This window comes from Cyprinodon tularosa, unplaced genomic scaffold (assembly GCF_016077235.1).
Source record: "Cyprinodon tularosa strain WSP-4 unplaced genomic scaffold, ASM1607723v1 ctg26, whole genome shotgun sequence".
Classification (NCBI taxonomy): Eukaryota; Metazoa; Chordata; class Actinopteri; order Cyprinodontiformes; family Cyprinodontidae; genus Cyprinodon; species Cyprinodon tularosa.
Window position 1 is genome coordinate 803,359 of NW_024038961.1, and position 23,371 is coordinate 826,729.

At 37.3% G+C, this 23,371-nt stretch overlaps 1 protein-coding gene across 2 annotated transcripts in view; it reads right to left on the bottom strand.

The window, feature by feature from the left end:
• Positions 1-1,404: 1,404 nt before the first annotated feature.
• The window catches only part of vps50 (VPS50 EARP/GARPII complex subunit), a 166,270-nt gene continuing 144,303 nt past the window's right edge, over positions 1,405-23,371 (bottom strand). For both annotated transcript variants that reach the window (XM_038288768.1, XM_038288767.1), the window contains 5 exons: positions 16,165-16,261; positions 15,278-15,436; positions 10,110-10,231; positions 4,096-4,285; positions 1,405-4,008 (listed from right to left, as the gene is read on the bottom strand). In XM_038288768.1, coding sequence (XP_038144696.1) covers positions 3,889-4,008; positions 4,096-4,285; positions 10,110-10,231; positions 15,278-15,436; positions 16,165-16,261 — 688 coding nt within the window. In that variant the 3' untranslated portion in view covers positions 1,405-3,888. The remainder of the gene's footprint in view (positions 4,009-4,095; positions 4,286-10,109; positions 10,232-15,277; positions 15,437-16,164; positions 16,262-23,371) is intronic.

Genomic DNA, 23,371 nt, shown 5'->3' on the forward strand with positions numbered 1-23,371 from the left:
TTAAACAAAATTTCTTTTAGTATACACTCGTGTTTACAAAATGAATCTGTCAAAGTCTATGATTGAACATTCTGAATTTGTTGTATAAGCAGAATCACTTTATTATTTAAGATAAACATTTAATCTTTTTTTTTCTTTTTTCTACATTGCATCTACATTCCAAAATAGTAATTGCTATTAACATACATCTTCATTATCCATCTAATTTCTTCTCCATAAATTTATGCCATCTTTGTGTGAACGATTTCAAAATACAATAATAGTCCTTTTTTTCCCCTTTCCATATGAAATAAATAATAAAAGACTGTTTAGGGAAGCATTCTGCAAATACACAAGAGTGAGTTAAAGAAGAATGGAGACTAGGGAGGAAATGAGAAATAAGGATACAAAGAAAGAAGGAAGGGTGGAAAAAAGAGGTAGGTGAGATAAATGGAAGAAAAACAATTATGAAAAAAGGGGCAGAAGGAAAAAGCCAAGAATTGAGAAATTGAAGACTAAACCAAAGAGATAAAGATAGAAAATAAAGAATGAATGAAACAAAGGACAGAGGGAACGCTTGAATCCCGCCATCTTCCCTTTAAATGAAAGGTCAACTAAGCAGCAGCTGGATTTTTTTCTTTTTAGAGCAAATCTGCTCAAACACTGAGACACGTAGACCCATCAAAGGCACAGCTTTAGCAAAAACCTCCTGCGTTTGGCCACGAACTGGACTAAAAATACAGTACAAGAAAAATGATCCAAAGCACAAAAACATCTTCAAAAAGACCTTCAGACAGCCTGACAAAATACTGATCAAGAAAAACTTCTGGCTGGTTGAGAGCAAAATCTATAAAAATGAGGGATGACTGAACTTTTCCACAGTACTGTACACATAAACATGTTTTAGTCATCAATCTGTTTTGTGCCCCCCCCCCCCCCCCCCCCCCCCGTGTGGAAAGTCAGTGAAAGCCAAGAGGACTGATATGCCACTTTCAAATCAGCTGCTGGAGGGGGAGCACCATCCTTCATAAATATTTTTGTGAAGAAAGAAATGTTAACTGAAACAAAATAAGAGTAAATAAGAAGTCACCTGTGTGAACCGGACTGCAGAGAACACATAAGTATGAATGTATTCTAGAAGGAGCCATAAGAACATTTATAAACACTGAGATATCGCATTCATGGACCCTTATAGGTCAATGTGGGCAACCCCATCAGGAGTTTCCCTGAAGGCTAGCAGCTACATTGGAAATCACCTTAATTAGTCTGACACAGCCCTGCTGGAGGCTGAGAAAAACATCAGGATCAGTGGAAGTTTATGCTGATAGATGATGATGGGAAGCCTGAGCAGATTTATTTAATCTAATGTGGCAGAGACATTTAAAAGACTGACAGTAATCATCATTCATACACAATACCCACATCCAGTGTTAGTGTATTTATTTGTCCTCTATCCTCCAACAATAACAATCATTACATACATTTTTTAACTATAGTGCACCTCAAGTTTAACATAACTTGATGATCATTAAATGGTTTAGATTTCATACAGTAAAGTCACACGATATGTGGTAACATCACCAACAACGGCCATATAAAGACCGCAAAAAAAAAAAAAAGGATGAAATAAATACAGCAATGTTCAAAACAGTGATATTTACAATAAGTCTTCCTGAAATAGCTGCAAACAAGATACACTGAGGCTACATCAAAACATTTAACTTCTTTCATTTACCTTACAGGTAATGTGGAAAATGGAGAACCCTTCAGCTGGCTGGCTCTTTAGTTCAGGGAATGTTCTGTCCATAATTACTTTCATCACATTTTACTGATTTTGAAGAGTTGAAGATGGATGAATCCCAAATACTGGGAAAACTTGGGATCCATTTATCAACCTAAAGCCATTTTAAACAGAAAGGACCTTCTGTTTTCTAATTTTACCCAAACTATCAAAGCTTTTTAAGTGGTCATAAGGTCTAACTTGTGTAACTTGGAATTTAATTTGCTCATACAGAAAAAACAAAACAAAAACATCTCTCACAGGATTTGGATCATATTAGTACATTCTTTCAACGTAGATGCCCCTAGATAATCAAAAAAGTACGCTTAAAATAAGAAACAGCATCAAGTTTTAAGTAACCACGGAAGTAAGAAGGAATTTAAAGTTGTATTCCTAAAAATTAACCTTTACCAGAATAATCAGTAAATGTTAGAAATAAACATTTGAAAAATCACACATTAAATATGGAAATTAACTGTGTTGTGTGTTTTGAGACTGACTATAATCAGTTATATAATCAAATTAGGTTTCCGACATTTTCCGGGTAAAGCTTTCTTTAAATGTCAGTTTTTGCAAATGCCACAAAGATGGGCAAAACCTCCTTTTGAAAGTAAGCAATGACTTACAGTTGGATACTTCCAACACTAAGCTCTGTACAAACCCTAATTTAGGTCAAGATGGTAACTTTGAAAGTTGGTAGTGACAGTTGCATGATCAATTTAACCTATTATACTCAAGTGTAACAAAATATAATCTGAGGTCAGGAACATTTAGGCTATTATGTCTGCTATAGCTTACAAAAACTACAACAAAACATTTCAGCTGCTCAAAAAGGCAATTATCCAATATTTTTCCTGTTAAACAAATGCACCACACCGCATATAACAATCTTCAGTGTTGATACGGTGACCAAAGGAAGCAGACTCGGAGTAAACCATTTTTCCATTGCAGTCTACAAACGAAGCCAGAGGGGGCATTCAGATGTAGAGGCCTACTGTACATGGATATACTATCCTCTATATGATGACGAGCAATTAATTAAGGCATCAAGAGATTAAAAACTAAATCCTAAATCTTTACCATATTACAAAAAGAAAATGCTCAGATATCTTGGAAGTGAAGGTAAAGAGGATATTCTCTAAGAATATATGCAAACTGCTGTTTTAGTAATGCTAGCTGGACCAACTACTAACATTCCAAAGAGTTTAAAATGTGAGGATTATGACTATTTTGTTTTGGGATATGTGATTCTTCTTCGGCTGGGACTGTTGCTCACATCAAAGAGAAATCTAAGTCAGTCGTACTTTTTATTGGGGAGTGGAAAAAAATCTGCATCTCTACTCTGGAATACTCTGCACCTCTAAATGGAATTACTATTAATTATTAGAAAGCATCAGATCAAACAAACCAAGCGTTACTGCTCAGTACAGAGGCCAAAAATGGATGAAGTCCATGAAGAAAAGGAAAAACATTCCACTCCTCAGAGAGAACAGACCAAAGTACGCAGCTGGTTCAAATACCTCACCCACACTACAGTAATCTATATCATTTTAAGACTCATCATCTTTATATTTGATTGATCTAATTTGTGGACAAAACAAAAGAAAGAAAAAAAACAGTGAATCCAGTAGGGCCAGAGAAACAACGCCCTGAAGCCAAACATTATACAGCGAGCGTAGAGTTCAGGCTGGAAGAGTGAGTCATTAAGGTGAGGGATAATAACGCACTCTCGCTCCAGGAGTGAACACATTCAGACAGAGCGGTGCAACGTTATCGTATCAATGTCTTCTTCCATCATGAAGAAGCTGTAATGTCAGATATTTAGATCTTGGATCTTTTGGAAGTTTATATGAGAAAAAAAACTACAAGAGTGTTATTAAAGTGAGAGCGGATATCTTATAATCGATCTGAACGTAGAAAAACTGCACCAGCTTGTTATGGAGCGCATTCAACAGGAGCGTGTTTATGGACACATAAGGACAACACCAAAGTTTATTATGAACAAGCTGAAAAATGCGTTATAAATACGCATCTTCGGTTGTGACACCACAGCAAAGTAAATCCTTCTTAGCTGAAACTTTAAAGGGAAACATTCAGCTCATATTTATGTCTAGGATACACTGACGAGTCTATCTCTTGGGACGGTCGATGTCATCGATGGCAGCTAGAAGTTTCTGACGAGCCTTTTTGTTTATATGTGAACCCAGACACACATTCACCAGGTTGGCCAGCTGCTTCATGGAGTACTCCTGCATAGGCATGCACACAAAGAGACACTAAGAAAGGGAAGGATTAAGGGGAAAAAATTATTTGTTTACATTATTAAATTGATTTACCCTGTGATTTTTGATAAACTGCTCCATATCGTTCTCAGTCAGGTAATAGGCCTTGATGTAGGTTTCCACAAACTCCTTGTCGGGGATGGGGCGCAGGTCCGTTAGTTTCTCCAGCTTCATCAGGAACTGCTGAAAGTCCAGCTGCATCAAGGCTCGGCCCTCGTTGCTGCACTTCTTCACGTTAGCGTAGCTGCAGTGGAGGGTGACGACAGAACAAATGATACCATTTGATTTACGTAAGTCATCACAGCGATGGGTCATAGGAGTCTGACTGAGAGGCTGTTGTTTCTGCTTTCTATTTTTTATGCCGAGTACGGTCATCTTCAACCAGATGAGTGGACATGCTGATTTTCTGCAGATTGTAGTGGTACTACAAAAAGCTGTTCAATGTCAAAATAAAATACAGTGCAACCCTCTACAGAGTGCTGCTGTGGCTGCATCTCCTGAGAGCTCTGAATCCACCGTGCTGTGCAAATTTAAAGTTTATCATTTTCACAATTAGACTGGCAAAAAGCACCTATACTGTAGAGGCGAAGGCCGGCGTTGCAACCAAGAAGACAATTGGAGAATTGATCAGGCGTTATTTTATACATGAATACATATTCTTTTTCAATATTTAAATAGAAAAAAGAAAACTTAACAAAATGCACTTAAATTCCATTTATATGCGCTTAATGGGCACACATTTAATAAACTCACTATGAAAACAGATAAAGCTGTAAAACATGAAGCCAAATCCCATTTCTCTGCAATCTCCTCTCTATGCAGTAGGACGAGCTTTTCCTCCAAATCGCATTAGTGTTCATACGATAATAAACGTTCATCATATCTGAGGTGCTAGCTTTAGACCTGATCATTTATTTTGATGTTACAGTAAGTGAGCTGAGTGTGTTCGAGGCGCGGGACCCACATGTGTTTCCCTCCCTTGTGTTTGTGTTTCATGGCAGGAGCTGTTCTACAGTACATTAGCGACGATGCAGACATGCCCGGTCGCCGTCTCACCCTTTCCTCCTTTCTTTTCTCATTTTCAGCATTGCCTCGTCCGTTTCATCACCCCTCTCTCTCATCTTCTCCCTCTCTTCCTGCTTTTTTTTCCCTTTTTCTCAGGCTTGCCTAAATTTGCTGTGGAGGACTTGAGCTCCAACACAGAATGCTAACAGAGCCATTTTTTGTGCAGACATGAGCCCTTGACAGAGAAAATTAAATGAGAGAAAGGGAGGCAGAGCACAAACAAACATGACCGCTCTATCTTGACAAGGGTTGGGGTGTGTGTTTTTCTCTGGATTAAGCTGGTCAAAGAGGAGCACAGGGGGAAAAGTAGGAAGGCAGCATAAGTCTCAGTCGTAAAGGCACATTTATTCACCGGAGTGAGTTCAAAAATTCTCACATAAAATGAAAGGAAAAGTGTTTAGCAAATATCCAGGGAGGTAAACATGTTTCCCCTCCTCAGTGAGTAAGGGTATGCCTACCACCTACGCTCAATATTTTGTGTTTGCCCTCTGCTATAGAAAACTTTTGCGGCACTAAACTATTTAGATGATTTTTTTTCCAACCTGAAATAGTCTGAAATTACAATCCCACGCAGACTGTCAGTGTAACATGTTTAAGTAGGAATACCAGGATGCTTTCAGTGACCAACATCCACATCCTTTCTTCTACCCACAAAAAAACAAACAAACGTGTGAAACGTCAAGATTGTTGTTAGCACCTAACTCATCTAATTGTCACCAACCTGGCAGAAATACTCATCACACCTACCATCTAAAAGGGCCCATGCTTCGCATTAACAGCAGGGATGCAAGTGATCTGAAATTTAAAGGTGCAAAAACAACCCTAATGATACGCTCTGTCACCGATCACATTCCGGTTTTCTCACTTCCAGAGGAAAAAAAGGAGTGAAATGCATTACAAACGATGTGTCAAACGCATGATGTTGTTTAGTGAGCGCAGAGCTAAGGTCGCTCTCTGATGGGAGTTTAGTGAGACTCCAGAGAAACAGATATAGAATAGGTAACATTGCTAAGATGGTGTCTTCATTTTGACACTACTCGAGGTTTATAGTTATATGTATGTTAAAGTAGAGGACTGTTATTTCTATTAAAATGACATCACTCCCATTTATTATAGAATAGAACTCTGTGAATATGGCATTACATTTCACTGCAGAATGCTTTGACATATGGAGAAGGTAATAGCTATACATAAAACATACCGTATTTTCACGACCATAAGGAGCACCGTACTAAAAGGCGCACTCTCAGTTATGTGTCCCATTTCTGTATTTAACACACACGTAACACACGCACCGGACTATAGGGCGCGTTTTTTATATACAGGTACATGTCCTCTACTACCTTTAAATACCTCTACTGCGTATTTAAAAATACAGCGGGCCCAAAACTGAGTATGATTGTGCTTTATTCATGTATTTATTACAAAGTATTAATGCTGATGAAGGTTCTCAGTCATCCAGGTCATAGTCATTCCGTAAAAATTCAAAAAATATCCACTGGACTTGGTTTTCAAGATTTGAAGACGTTTCGCCACCTCTCCAGGAAGCTTTCTCAATTCAAATGTCTGGATCCGCAGTGAGTTTGAGTCTTATATAGACAACGCCTTGTATCGCTTGGAAACATGCAATGGAACCGATGAATGGGTCGTTAGTTCCCTCGTTAGCCTGTAATATCTGAACCTGTCTATGATTCTAGGGGTCGGTCGTTAAAGGGGGGATTGCCATTAAGGGGGGGGATTGTCTCCTGTAATACCTGAAACCTGTCTATGATTGTAAAGGGTTGGTCGTTAAGGAGGTATTGTTCACCGGCTGGAGCGGGTAGGTCCCTCGTTCCTCTGTGATGGGGTGGGGGGTTTGGTGATATCTGGAAGGGATCATGTCTATGATTGAATTGTATGTTTTTGGAAGCTGGAATCTGAGTCCACCACCTCTGTTTAAAGTTGGTTTTTCTCTCTTAACATAGATGGCTTCCTTCACGCCCCTCTCAAACCACCTATTTTCTTTATCCAGAATATGGACATTCTGGTCCTCAAAAGAATGTCCTTTGTCCACAAGGTGTAGGTGTACTGCGGAGTCTTGTCCAGAGGCGGCCGCTCTTCTGTGTTGGGCCATGCGTCTGTGGAGAGGTTGTTTTGTTTCGCCAATATAAAGATCAGAGCATTCCTCGCTGCACTGAACAGCATATACCACTCCGCTCATATTCGGTCTGGGGGTTTTATCTTTAGGATGCACTAGCCTCTGTTTAAGGGTTTGGTTTGGCTTGACCAACCCTTAACAATCATAGACAGGTTTCAGGTATTACAGGAGACAATCCCCCCCCTTAATGGCAATCCCCCCTTTAACGACCGACCCCTAGAATCATAGACAGGTTCAGATATTACAGGCTAACGATGGAACTAACGACCCATTCATCGGTTACCATTGAATGTTTTCAAGCGATACAAGGCGTTGTCTATATAAGACTCAAACTCACTGCGGATCCAGACATTTGAATTGAGAAAGCTTCCTGGAGAGGTGGCGAAACGTCTTCAAATCTTGAAAACCAAGTCCAGTGGATATTTTTTGAATTTTTACGGAATGACAAAGTATTAATCAAACCTGGCCGTGAGACAGACACATCGCAGATGACAGAGCGCTGTGATTACTCCTAAATTAACTTAAAATCCTGAAACCCGCCGACAGAATATGTTCGCTTTTATTACCGGTATCCTGGTGCCTGCAGTTTAAATTATTTAGATGAAAAACACCTGCCAGCCACCGCGTGAACCCGGAGGCTGCCCAGCTTAGAGGCTGCTGTTGAAGGGATTTCTACTGTCGGTGCACCGCTGGTAAGTGGGGGTCTGAGCGCCTCCGACAGAAATAGATAATCTGGATGAACTGACTGCAATTATGAAGTTTTCAGGTGGACTTTCTCACTTAAAAACATATTAAAACTACTTTATTCCGACTGATCACAGCAAATATAGCTGCAAGATTTAGATTATTTAGATGAAAAAACACCTGCCAGCCACCGCGGTATACGCGGAGGAGACCCGCCCAGAGGCTGCTGTTGAATTAAGTTTTCAGGTAGAAAAATAGAGCGGGAGCAAAACTGAGTATGATTGTGCTTTATTCATGTATTTATTACAAAGTATTAATCAAACCCATCAAAGTCATCATCCTCTGTTTCTGAATTAAACAGCTGCGCTAAATCAGACATGCCAGTTTCCCCTTCTTCGCTGTCAGAGTCACTTTCCGTGCCGGGCGGCTCCTCAGAAATAATGCCGGCTTTTGCGAAAGCTTGAACAACAGAGCCAGCAGACACGTTAGTCCAAGCATCTACAATCCATCCGCAAACTGTGGCGTTAATTGCCCGGCGCTGCCTTCCACTTATCCTGAAACTGTGGTCTCCGTCGGTCATCCATCGCTCCCACGCCGCTCGCAGCCTTACTTTGAACGGCCGGTTCACACCGATGTCGAGCGGTTGAAGTTCCTTTGTCAGACCCCCCGGGATAACGGCGAGCACAGCGTTCATTTGATTCACCTTTTTTTTTCACATCGGCTGTGAGATGGGCACGCAGCGATGGTGATGCGTGGAAAAAACCACCTGGTCTCCTCACATACACCTGCCTCAGCCACGCTTTCATCATCTCCTCCTCCATCCAGCCTTTCTCATATGCGTTAATATAATATGTCATCAGAGCGCTGTGTCTGTCTCGCTGTCAGCTCCCAGATCAGCTTCTCTGATTGGTTGATGCGGCGCGTCCAGCAGCAAAACTTCAATTTTTCCATCTGAGCAGCAGCAGCGCGTTGGCGGCGCGTCAGATGCTTAAACGCTCCCGACACTTCGCCTGCTGCTCAAAATGCGCTGCGGGACCTTTTGCTGCACCTATACGCGCGTCAACCATTGACTTTGCATGTAAACTCGCTGCTTCTGCTGCACCTGCTGGGTCCGGTTCACACCGATGTCGAGCGGTTGATGAGCGAGCACAGCGTTAATTTGTTTCCCATTGTTTTTCACATCAGCTGTGAGATGGGCACGCATGGAGTTACATATTAACAGCGATGGTGATGAGTGGAAAAAAAACACCTGGTCTCCTTACATTCAGCCACTCTTTCATCAACTCCTCAATGAGGTGGTCTCAAAAGTCGCAGTTACAACACACATAGGGCGCACCGCACCAAAGGGCGCACTGCACATTTTGAGGGAAAAAAAAGACGTTTAAGTGCGCCTTATAGTCGTGAAAATACGGTATCTGGTAGAGTTAAATCAGGCCCATATACTCCTGCCACACTATGCCGGGCAGCATTTATGATATGTCTATGATATGTTTGTTTTCTGCCTCTTTTCCACTTAGGAAACAGTAGAAAGCAGCAATAGTTTCCTCTCTGGAGCCATGCTAATCCCCATTTGTTTGCTTTATTTGCACTTCATTAACATCACCAAGCTGCATCTCTCTATCATAAATTCCAAAAAAAAAACACAACAAAAACAAACAAAAAAACACTAAAATGCCATAATTTAGGCTAATAGGAAAGAGTTCTATATTCATCATTAGTGTTGCGTCAATGCCCGTTTTTGGCCACGATGCAGAAACCCGATACCTGGCTATGCAGTATTGGCCGATACCATCTGTTTGAAATTGATGTGTGTTTCTATATATATATATATATATATATATATATATATATATATATATATATATATATATATATATATATATATATATATATATATATAAAGAACAGCATACTACTTGGAAGCAGTAAACAAAAAAAAAAAAAAAAAGAATGCATGTTTTTTTTAGAACAACATGCATGAGAGGTAAAGCTGTGCATTGTATCAAATCTGACTCTTAATTTTAAAAGTGAAATCCCAAAGAAGTAAAGATCTTCTGGGAAATTCTATTGAGTAAATGATTACAAATAAAATATTAATGCTTTAACAAATATGTCACAAAAAATTGTCCAGACCCCCAGATTTTATCAGAATGAGATCCAAGATTCTTTCAGGTTGTCTTACCCTTCAACCAGAGTCCTGTTTGCTAAGCGAATGCAGTGCTCCCAGAGAACGTTGGACACAGGCAAAGGAATACGCACATGTCTGGAAACATCACCCAGCCGCTTGTTAAATTGCTCAAACTCCTAAGAGGACAGAGAAGACAGCATATGAGAACAGAACATAACAAAAAAAAAAAGAATAAATAAGTAGTATTTTTCATCAGGCAGTCTGGAGTTCCACACAGAGACATAAATTATATTGAAAGATAATAATTTTTTCTGACACATTCCACATCAGGTTAGTAAAATATTATTAAACATTCACTCAAAAAGTGACTTCCTCGCTAACCGCAGAAAGCATTTGGGGTTTTTTAATGGATGGTTCAACTAACGCACAGCATTTATCTGCAAGGCTGCCTTATTTGTACCTTTTGGTTAATAAAATTAACCAAAGCCGGAAGCTTTATCACCTACTAAATGCAAGCTATTAAAAAAAAAAAAATTACCTTATTTTGAGAAATATATTCTGAAAAACTAACTTTTAGAAAGATACTAGAACCGTATTCTAACCAAGCTACTATGCTAATCTGGGCTTTCAGATTAGCAGTCTTAAGGTACAAAGATGTTGGCGTGTCCCACTCCCACATGTTGCTGCACATTTGTAGTCAGCTGGCTGAAAAACTCCTAGCATTTGCCTCAAAATTTGTTACGTTTACGTTTTTTCAGCAATGTCAATCAGTCATTGAGGTTAAAGGAACCCGCCCATCACTCTAATAAAGGCAATGCTATTTTAAAAGCTAACAAGCTACACTTATATCTGTTTGGCAGCTAACTGCAGATTGGCTACCATGATACATACCTCGACTAAAAGATTTCGAAAATAGGGTTGCCATACTTGTTATTTTAATAATTTTTTTGTGTGTAAATGCAATGACAGCACAGTAATCTTACTTGCTCCACAACAATAAATAGAAAGTAGTGAAAAGGTGGGATGTTATAAATCCATTAAAAGAACAAATACATTTATTATCATCATAACGGTGGCCTTTTAAAGTTATCTTAAAGTGTTTTAAATGTACTTCTTAAAAAAAACATTATTTGAGTGAACCTTCATACTCTTATTAGTGCAACACCATATAGACAAGGCCCACTCACCCATAAAAAAGCATGCTGGCTTTTTATGTTTTGGCACAAACTGTCAAGAGAAAGTATCCCAGAGGATGATGCAGATTGCAGAATATAAACATGCAATGTTGTTTTGGTCACAAGAGGCAATAGGCTGCATTATGTGTGTTATGTTTTGATGTTTCTTGGTTTGAAGCCATAAAAAAACCCACCGATGGAGTTTGTCTTATGTACTTGCAGTTCGCTAAAATGTTAAATTATAGATGACAAACACTTGTGACATTACTTTTCTTTTTATAGAAGCAAATGTGGGGGGCATCAAGAAGATGTACAGATAAGATAGATGCTTCTCAGTAAAGGGTGTTTCTACTGGGTGTTTTCTGATGTGTCTTACAGTTTTAATTCAAGTCCTATTTTTCTTAAATAAAACATGAACCAAGAATTTTTAAACAAACATACATTTTTCACCAAAAGAATTGAATGTCATTCATTCACAAATAGTCTCATAACGACTTCTGGTTTAAGCATTTTGCCACAAAAGTCATTCAGAGCCTTCTGCTTTCCTCTTCCACTTTATATGCAAATCATAGTAGAATGACAGCGATCAACCTGAGTTCATGAATAAAATATGCCCATGTGTTTGTATGCGAGTGCAGTGCAACAAAATGGGGCACACTCTTTTTTCAATCAGTGCACCATAACTCAGCCCGTATGCATTAGGGTTGTCTGGCAGGTTGACAGTGCGTGGTATTACCACCTTATGGGGGGAAAACTACATGCTGGATGTAATGTACTTCATGTTGCCCATCAGCTGTACTATCCCAACCTGTTTAGGTACTTAAAACAAACCATATGGCAATGCTTCTTTCAGGGATTTTCAAGGATCCTTTTCAAATAAACTAATTTAGTTAAGATTAAAAAGCACTTTATATAGCTTTACATTGATGGAGGCACAGGGGTTTGGTATCAGTCTTTTATATTATAGGAATGATTAGCATCTGTATAACACAAATAAGCAGCTTCCAGTTTAGTGTATTATTACATCGAAAGCAAAAATGTCTATTTTTAAAAATCATTATGCCTCACTTTAAGGGACCCCTGAACTCCTTTGAAATAAATGCAAATGAGGCATCCTACTCCCTATTTAACACAGGGTTTATACATGAATGAGTAACTCTTATTTAATGCTCTTAGAAATAATCTTAATGCCATCAACAAGTACCCATGACTTAAATATATATATATATATACGTGGCAAAATCCTTCACCATCTTCACCAGGCTGCAGCCGTGTCCCAAGTTCCTAATTTTCCCACCCCTTTGGTTCAAATTTGCATTTTTCCCCATTCTCTAGCCTTTTCTCCGCCTCAAGCTTCTTTTCCGAAGCCATTTTAAAGCCACATTCATCAAATTCAATGAATTTTAATTCTAATTAAGGCTTTAATTTATAAATAATAATAATAAATAATAATTTAATGACCTTTAATGATTTTTGAATGACCCGCGGAAACCCTGTTACGGTACATTTAATTTTTTGGAAAGGTGTTCAGCAATGTGTGTTCAATGACACTTTGTTTCCTTGAAGCTAAAATTCGACAATAGAAGGTGAGAAAGCCCAAAGAGGTCGATTAAGGCAGATGTGAATATCTTAGCTTAAGTTGAACAGTGACAAGCTACCAAAAGGGACAGAGGAGAGGACACCATGGGGCGGCCGTGTCTCACTGAAAAGGATTAGCTGTTGTAAATGTAAAAAGTAGTGGATTTGACTCCAGTTTAGCTCCTCACCACATGTTGATCAGCATGAGCCTTAACCATCGGCAGCCAATAGATCTGTGTATCGACATTTAAACTACAATCGTCTGTAAATGCAGCTAAGTGAATGTGACTAAGTTTCTACAAATTGCTGGTCCCCTTGGTGATTATAGGATGAACATCCACCAAGAGGATCAAATGCAATGTTTGAAAGCAGAGTTTTAATAAATGGGATTGGGAATGGGATTTGATTTTAGCAACAGTTTTATCCTTTTATAGGAAAATCTGATAAAAAGGAAAAAATGGATACTGTACAACTATCGAGTTTTTTCTTTTTTTTATTAGATTTAAGAAAACAAATGCGTTCTAAAAGAGGGAGATATTTTTGAAAGTAAAATAAATATATTGGTGAGAACAAATTTTCACACTGATAGCAAAACTTTTTCTTATTTGAGAATGAATAAAAAGTTATTTTTTTTATATTTTGTAATGAAATTAATAAAAGATAAACTGACTTTTGGAAAATGCTTTCCAGGGGGAAAAAGTTCTCCAATTTCAGGGTTTAGGCATTTTTGACACCCAGAACTCATTCGGTGTGAACACACCATAACAGTTCTTCTCCGATTTCAGTCCTAAGGTGGTAAAGATTAGTGGAAAAAAACAGTCAATAAAGAACTTTTAACATTCAGCTTGACAAATTCATATTTACCCGCAGTTCCAGAGAACCTACATGTGTTATGAAAATGGGGCCAGATTTTAAAAAGGACTTCAGTTCAGTTTGTTTAAAAAAAAAGCACCAGACCCAACTTTGATTTTTTTTTTTTTTTTTTTTTTTTTTACAATCCTTTGACTTTAGTATGTGTGTAAATGAAAAGATTTCCTTAGAAACCCAGTGCCACAAACAGAGTCAGAAAGCTCATCTTTAAAACAAAAGCCATTTCTATTGTTTTAATATCTCAGATGCAAAACCTAATCCTACTGCTAGAGTACTCTCTATGGTTTTATTTAAGCTCGCTAATAGCAAGCAAAATCACAACCTAATGGTTTTTCATCCTTAATGATGAAGTTCACAGCGAAAGAGAGACTGTGTTGGTCATTGCAGCTTCCTCTCTCTCTCCGTGATGAGACATGTTCTCCATAACAACTTGCACATGCCCAGCAAAGACGTCTTTCTAAGAAAGGGCTGTGTAGAGTGCAGCTCAAACTCTTATTTAACAAATGTTATGATATTCAAGGTAAACTGCTGTTTTTATAAAGCCAGGGCAAAGCTTTATAATTCAATTTCATTTAGACATTATTAACTAGAACCAAAATAAAGAGTATGAGGACCAATATTTTCTTACCAGCTGTATATGAATTCAGGATCTGGATGAACAAGAATTGAACTTCATTTAAGACTGCAGTTGAATGTATTGTCTCACATATATATTTGAAAATACCAGACATAGCTATGCAGCTCTAAGGTTATGTGCTGTCAGAACATTTTAGCAAGTTTCTTTGCTTACAGTAGACAACTTTGTGTCGCAGCAGCAGTTTTAGGCCGACAAGCAGAAACTTATATCTGGAAAAAATATCTATATCTGTCAGCAAAATCAGAAAGCACAGACTGCTGTGTCTTGGGATATCATTAGTTAGATGAGATAAATAGGACTTTGGTAAGAAACAATAATATTGTTATAAGACATGCAAAATTAAAAAGGGTGAAGTATTAATCTATGCAACGTTTTATAGAACAAACATGGCACTGACATGTCTAACTATAATAAACTGATTATGACTTATTTAAGGTAGTAAATAACAAAGACCTTGTTCTTAACATCGTTATTGCATACATGCAAAAGGATTCACTGCTAGATAAAAATCTATGGTGGGATTTTATATAAACAACTACTTTAACATCTTTCACATCATGTCTTTTTTTCCTTTTAATTTGTTTATGACAAAACAGTAGGTTATTCATACACCCATAGGCGACACAGATCAAAAATCTGTGTCGCAACATGGAAAATGCTCATGCCAAGACCAAGCTTTGGGTCAGTACTGATTTTCAAGTAAATGTAATGCATTTAAGATATCATTTCTGTTCATTTATAGATAGCTTTTAAGCAGTTTTGGTCACGTGAATCATAAAATCAGCAAAAGAAAAACTTGAACATAAATATGTTGCCAGTAAAAAAGGATCCAGCAGCCCTTCCCTGTCTTCATGTATAGTTTTGTCAATAGTGGAACCCCAGGTAACTCTTCATAGACTACAAGCTTTTAAGACATCATACTTGACTTTGCAGTAACCTTTTCATTTTACAACCAGTGTTACCTTCAGTAGAACATCCACATATACATTGTGCTGTGACATTATCTCCTTGATATCCCATTTAACTCCGGCCATCATCAGCAGCATTTGTTCGTAGTCTATAGCCTTGGCTGCCACTATCCAGTATATTGGTTTACGTAGTTCGCTGGCTGTGGACACGGTCTGTGAGAGGAAAAACGTGGAGAAGCAAATGACTTTTGGATGTTTTGTTGCATTAGATACTGTATAACAAATGTTAAAGGATATAAGCATTACAGTTCTTGGCAGGAGTCATCATTTCTCTGTAAGTTGAAAATATTGCTAAGCTATAGAAAGCCACCAACATTTCCCAGAAATCTGGAGATGACATTTACTTTACTTTATGGGAAAGCATCAAATGTCAAGGGGCCATAAAAATGTATAAAACTAGCTAAAAAAATGCACAATTTTTGTTTAATATCAATTCTGGATAGAAGCTGCAAATTGTAGAACAACAACAACAACAACAACAAAAAAGCATAAAATGTAAATAAATTAATTTATGTCAGCAACTTTATGATCAACACTGGGCTTTAACCAAAGAACAACTCCCTTTGATTAATTATCATTTAGACTTCATATGATTAAATGTTTTATTCTAATAATTTTTTTTTATCATTTTTGGAATTGCTTCTTTAACAGTTTATGACATTACGAATATATCTGAACCAAGCCCTTAGAAATCTACTATAAGATCTATATTAAGTATACAACACATTGTAAAACGATAAAACCCTTTAAGGTAAATCAAACAAAATTAGTTTAACTTGTGAAAGAAGAGTGACCGCGGTTAATGATGTCGATATTATTTATGATCATTATGGCACCTGTCTTTAGACGGCCATATACAGGAAAGTTGAGTTTTCCAATACCTGAGAATAAAACTGTTGAAGGAACGGTTTCTTGGCTGCAGGCATCATTGTGTCCAAGTGGGATTGCAGGGACTCAAACTGCTCAGCCAAAAACACACTGAAGGAAGACAAAGGTATCATAAATCAGCAAAGTGATGAAATAATGCATTCTGAATAAGGTTCTCATGGGGCAGATAGTGTGAGATCATGACTTTAGTCTTTTAAATTTAACAGACACAGATCCATTACTACAGCTGACATTCATTACATTTGTCCGAAATCCCTTCGGGGATGATGATTCAAATAGACATAATAAACATAAAGCATCATTGAGGATTATCAAATCTTTTCATTCTGTTTTGTGGGTACAACCAAACCTTTCAGGGATGTTTCCTAAAGGTTTTTCTGACCGCTTTACTTTCTAGTTCTCAGAAACTGAATTCAGTTTTTCATCTGCGTAACTTTGTGAATAACAGTGCTGTGAGAAAGTACAGTGGGTCAAAGAAAAATGTAGTCATCCACTGATTGAGCAAGTTCTTCTACTTAGAATGATAAGAGAGGTCTGCAATTTTCATCATAAAACTATGAGAGAAGAATATATGAAAAAAACCTCAAACAGACTCCAATCTTAACCAAGAATGACGAGCCGTTGAAGGACACCAGAAAGAAACTTGAAAACTAGACTGGAAGGAGGTCCATGTGTTATTTTTTTTTATATCAGACCCCTATGAAGTGATAAAAAGATGCATTGTTAAAACTGTTAGATCTAAATGTAAAATACAAAAGTATATATAATATTTTAACCTGGAGACACTCGCAGAGAGAAAAAAGTTTGTAGAAAAGTTTTGTTGAAATGAATGAAATGAGTTCTTTGCTGCTCAGGCCCCGGCTGAAGACTTTGATACTGTGAATCAACAATCACTTGTAGTGGGGGAGGAAATGGGGCGGAGGTGGGTAAAACTTATTTAAATAATTTAAAAAAGTATATTTTAATCATAAAAATATAGGTAAAAAAACTGTGTTGTATGTAGTATCGCAGCAATTGTAATCTACTTTCATCCATGAGCAGCGGTAACCAAGGGTAAATTCTTAGAAAAAAGCCACAATTGCCAAAGTAAGACTATTTTTGTTCTTTGCTTTTTGAGGTAATAAAGATTTATTGATCGGCATGTAATACATAGTAGTATTTATATTTACATAGAAGTATTTGCTTTGGGAAGGAAACCTTATATGTTTATTATATGTAATTCTCTTTACTTTATACATGCTCCCAATTGGTAGAGTTATTAGACAGCATGGGTTTAATTTCCACTGTTATGCTGATGATACCCAGCTATATCTGGCTATAAATCCAGATGAAGCTAACCCATTACATAGATTACAGGCATGTCTTGAAGACATAAAAACCTGGATGACTCTTAACTTTCTGCTTCTGAATGCAGATAAAACAGAAGTTATAGTCTTTGGACCAGAGTCTCTGAAAAAGAAACTGATTAGCCAGTCACTTCATTTGGATGGGATTAAACTGATTTCAGATAATAAAGTAAAAAATCTTGGTGTTATTTTTGATCAGGACCTGTCATTTAAATCCCATATCAAAGAGGTCTCTAGAATTTCCTTCTTTCATCTGAGGAACATTGCAAAAATTAGAAATATCCTGTCCAGGGGTGATGCTGAGAAACTAGTCCATGCATTTGTTACTTCAAGGCTGGACTATTGTAATTCTTTACTATCAGGAAGTCCACAAACTGTAGTTAAAAGCCTTCAGCTGATCCAAAATGCTGCAGCCAGAGTTCTAATGAAAATTAAAAAGAGAGATCATATCTCGCCTATCCTGGCTTCTCTTCATTGGCTTCCTGTTAAATCCAGAATAGAATTTAAAATCCTCCTTCTCACATATAAAGCCTTAAATGGCCAAGCTCCATCTTATATCAGAGATCTGATTGTTCCTTATGTTCCTAACAGAGCACTTTGCTCTCAATCTGCAGGTTTACTAGTGGTTCCTAGAATTTCTAAAAGTAGAATGGGAGGCAGGTCTTTTAGTTATCAGGCTCCTCTCCTTTGGAACCAACTACCAGTTTTAGTCTGTGAGGCAGACACCCTGTCTACTTTCAAGGCTAGACTTAAAACTTTCCTTTTTGATAAAGCTTATAGTTAGAGTGGCTCAGGTTATCCTGAGCTATCTCTATAGTTATGCTGCTATAGGCTTAGACTTTTGGAGGACATAGGGACCCCCATTTCATCATTCTGCTTCATTCTCTCTCTGTTCTCCTAACTGCAGAATCTGTTAGTTCAATCTCTAACCTTCTGCTCTCTCTGCTTTTCCTCAGAGTAGCTTTGCCTCGTCTGTTCCTGTTTGGCTGTGACGTCATCCTGGAAAGAAACATCAGCTGTGCTGCTTCCATCAACACCCTTGTTTATAGATGTTGGAGATCGGCCTGTTTTCCAGTGTGGTCCTGTTTCTCTGACAGTGACTGGCTGGATGTGCTCTCTTCGTCCTCTGGCATGGGAGCTGCCTTGGAGCTTGTCTGCCTGGCTGTGTGTTTCCTGGACGGGGCCGCCTTTTACAGCTGCTTCTTGTATCTCTGCTTCTGTCTCCTTGAACCCCAGTCGGCCTCGGCAGATGGCCGCTCACACTGAGCCTGGTTCTGCTGGAGGTTTCTTCCTGTTAAAAGGGAGTTTTTCCTCTCCACTGTCGCTACAAGCATGCTTAGTGTGAGGGATTGTATTTGAGTCGATGCAATCAACTGGTTTTCCTTAGATAGAAAACTTTGTATCGATTTGACTGTATGATCTGGTTGAACTGTAAAGTGCCTTGAGATGACATGTGTTGTGAATTTGGCGCTATATAAATAAACTGAATTGAATTGAATTGAATTATGTTTAAAACCATTTCTTTATTTGTTAGCTTGTCTGTCTGCAATTTTAACCAATATGATTTGGTAAGGTAGATCTGCTATTTTCAAAAAGAATTGAGACACTTTTGTATAAAGTAGGGCATGAATTCATAAAAAAAGTTTATGTGAATTCTAAAAATCAAAGTTATCTGTTCAACAGCAATAATGAATGACGGCAGCACGGTATCTCCAGCAATGGTAGTTTATAGGTTAGAGCAGTCAATCCAGTAAATAATCTGTTTGTTATTCATAATTGTAAAGGTTATCTATTTTATGAGTTGTAACATAAAACTAGACAAAAGAAGATCTAGTCGACCAAAACTACTTTATCACATATAGTAAGGACAAAAATGTGACTAAAATGAATAATAGTTTTCATCCTGAAGACAAAAACTAAGACTAAAGCCAAGATGGCCGGCAAAAACAACACTGGAGCATCTTATTATTCTTATTGAACAAATACTTATTTCCCAGCATAATTTGCTGGGTTTGTTTATCCTGTGATGTGATTTCCTGGATCTGTTTTTCTCATTTTGTCTCACATAGTTGAAATGCACCTATCATGAAAATTACAGAACTCTCATATTTTGGAAAACTGCCCATCAGTAGCTTATGAAATACTATTTTTTACTCTTATTTACCACCTGAACAGTTTCTTCTTTTTCACTTTTTGTCTCACTAATGCTTTCATACTTTAAAGTAAGCTTTTACATCAGACCAAGATTAAATGATTAAATTGAAAAGGTTGAAAGGGCCTTGGTTTCTTCTGGGTCATACCAGTTTTTTGCTTCCTTTTCTAAACATAGCAATTTCATCCTTTCTTATTTTTGCATGATCGACCCTGACCTTGACTGAAGCCATTGAGGCCTGCAGTCCGTTAGACTCTTCTTTCTTTTACAACCTCCTGCATGAACGCATCGAAGCACTAAGCAGACTGGCCATTCCTGGAAAGGTTCTCTAGCCTTGTATGGTTTTTCTTAACATAAATATATAAAGGCTTTTAGTGTAGCTCAGTGAATGTTCAAAGCCTTAGCAATGGCTTTGTTCTCCTTTTCAAACTTATAGAGATATTTATCATCTTTTTGGGGCACGGTGGCTTTATTTTTGCCAACTTCACAGTGTCTGAAAAGGTTACACTCAAGTAATGTATTGATTTCACAGGTCTAGAAGTGATGGGGCCTGGGTGAGGTTAGTCAGCGAACCAAAAACATTTGGTTGACTGTTTTGTTATTTTAATATCAGCAGGTTCAACCTTCACATTAGATTGTCATTGTTATCATTTTTTCATTTCAAATATGTAAATGTGTGATGTACTGAAGTGTCACAAAAATATATAGAGAAGACATCTATTAAAAAAGACAAAAATATTTTACATATTATCATAGATGAGGCTGCTCAGTGGAACAGTGGGTAGCACTGCTGCCTTGTAGCAATAAGGTTCTGGGTTCGATTCTCAGCCCGGGGTCTTTCTGCGTGGAGTTTGCACGTTACACCTGAGCATGCCTGGGTTCTCTCCGGGTACTCCAAAAACAGTCAAAAAACATGACTGTTAGGTTAATTGGCTGCTCTAAACTCTCGTTAGGTGTGAGTGTGTGCGTTAATGGTTGTTTTTTCTGTTTGTCTCTGTGTTCCCCTGTGATAGACTGGCGTCCTGTCCAGGGTGTACCCTGCCTCTCGCTCCGTAGACAGCTGGAGACAGACCCCGCTTGGGATAAGCGTGATAGAAAATGGAAGAATAGATGGATTACCATAGATCATTTAGTTGGAAAAACTCTTGTGTTTTGCAACAAACTGTAAAGCATCCTTCAATTTCTTAAATCTGTGGTAACAAACAGAAAAATGCTAAACATGTCCAATGTTTAAAAAGCTCCATGCCCGCTTTTAATCTCACCAAAAAAAAAGAAAAGCTGGTTTTGGTGATATTTGAGAAAACAAAAAACAAAACAAAAAAACACTTAAAATGAAAAATAAATAAATAAAAAAAATGAAGCAAAAAAATGTTCTCTTTCTTACTATGCTAAAAGTTCCTTAAATTAACTGTTAAATCTGGGTCGTAACCTGGATCACCACTGAAATCTAACTGGTTAATTGGGCTACATAAGACAAATATAACTCTATACTAAGGACAACAGTGAGTGAGGAGGTTTCAGAATGCAGTTATTTTGAGTGTTATTTTTTAGAAAGGCTTTTGTGTGACAAATCTTAAGAGCTGTCTCTAGATACAGGTGCAAACCTTTAAAGAAGGATTTAAAAGTACATTTTTAGAGAAGAATGCTAAAGCAAAGAGTGAATTCAGGCCAATGGGATCTGAGATATTTATCAGTTACCCTTGAATCTGTATTTACAATTATTACTATTTCTACTAACTCCAAGAGTAACATAAGGAAGTTCGTTAATAATAAAACTTTGATTGGGCTGAGTCCACATAACATAAAGGGAGCAGTGCCAAGGACATGCAACAAGCACCAAAACTCAAGAGCTTGGCAAAGAGTTGAGGAAGAAAAAAAAAACATTTAGCTGCTGCGCATTACAGAAATCTAATGAATAACAGGTGCATCAAAGAGCATGAGACACAATAATCGGGTTGCTAAACATTCATAAATACTTCATAAATATATGGAATAACTACATCCGCGTATTTAAAATATTCAGTGTCCAAATTGAATCAAATCATATTGAAATAATCCAATAAATAATTTGTTACAATAATAAATAATTATACCAGCACTCAGTTGCTTTACAGACCCTAAGTTGTAGGGCAGCATAACATTATTTTCTCTGTCGCTGGGCCTTGTCAAATAGACACAAATATCTGCGAGGTCAAGCTGAGCGGCATATCTACTCAAGAGTAATTAAGTTGTCTACAGCAGTAACAGCTCCGCCAAGGGGATGTCATGGATGGAGCCCACAGAAAATTTAAATCATGATGTGTCAGAGGAGAAAATAACTAAAAATGTCTCACTTAAATAATTCCTTTTATTTTACGACATACTCAAAATAGCTATCTTTTATCATTTCACTTAAGCAACAATAAATCTATATTATTTGATGGTGGCTTTATATATATAGTGGGGCAGTCAGAAGGAAGCACCAATACTGCTGTAGTTAAAGGTGATGTGTTGAAAATTTATTATCTGTGCCAGTAGAGTTTTTTGATCTGAGAAATATAAATATATATATAAAAATTACCCAAGTTGAAGTGATAGAGGTGGACCAGAAAATATGAGGATTTTATTTTTTTATTGTGATCCAAAGAAGTTTTCAAAAGCTTAATTATTTGTAAAACAATACTCTGGATAATCAAGATAAACCTGCATGCAACGTTTCTTCATGAAGGGAAAACACGCGTTTTACCTGTGCCCCTACATTTACACTTTTATAACATTACATTATACATTTTTAAGGAACCTTAGAAGGCTGATTATCCAGACTTTCTATTTACATATAAGCCATGTGAATGCAGTATGTGTCACCCAGTGTTGGCACTGCAAGAAGGTAAAGCCATAAAACCATGCCTCCCAAATAAAACTGTAGGTGCTTTATTCTGTGTTAAATTAAAAGCCTATTTCAATGTTTTTCTTAAAAAAAGTTTCACCAACTCCTCCAAATGTAAATACTTTGATCAAGCCTGAACTCAATCATTTTTACACAGAACAAAGATTCATAACCTTTAAATACATAAAAACATTTTATATACAATTATTTTTATTAATATTTTATTTTTGATCATGTCAAAAATATTACTTAAGCCAATATTTTATGTTTGAAAAAAAAAAATCAACATGTATATAATTTATCCAGATAACCAGTCAGATATGTGAGTCTAACTAAGTGGATTAGGGTGGAAGATTTGATTAATTTATGATAACAGCAATAGGACTGTATTCAATCTTTCTTTTCCTTAGAGTTTTCATTTGAAAGAAAAGATTAGCTTACTGCTTCTGCTGCACAGTTAGACACAAAAAGGCTTTTCGGGGGGTCATCAGGTACCCTCTGCTGGCCGTGCGTGATCAGTAGATTTCCCATAGAATGAAAAAAAACAGGAGGAAAAAAACAACTGTCCCCAGGAACTAACTCACCCAAATGGTCTGTGTTTGAACTGTTGCCCTTGTGCAGACAGTTCAGCTCCATTAGAGGCAGAACAAACACACTCAAGAGCAGTTTCTATGCTAATGCAAAGACAACTCCAATTTGATTTTAAGCAGTTCAAAGACTGTTAATATTTGGCGACTGCTTTCTCATAAGACTTGGTATTTATAATTTTCTAAATGTATTATCTTAAAAATAGTTGCATTTTTAATGATACATAACTATTGCGAAAAAGTGCATAA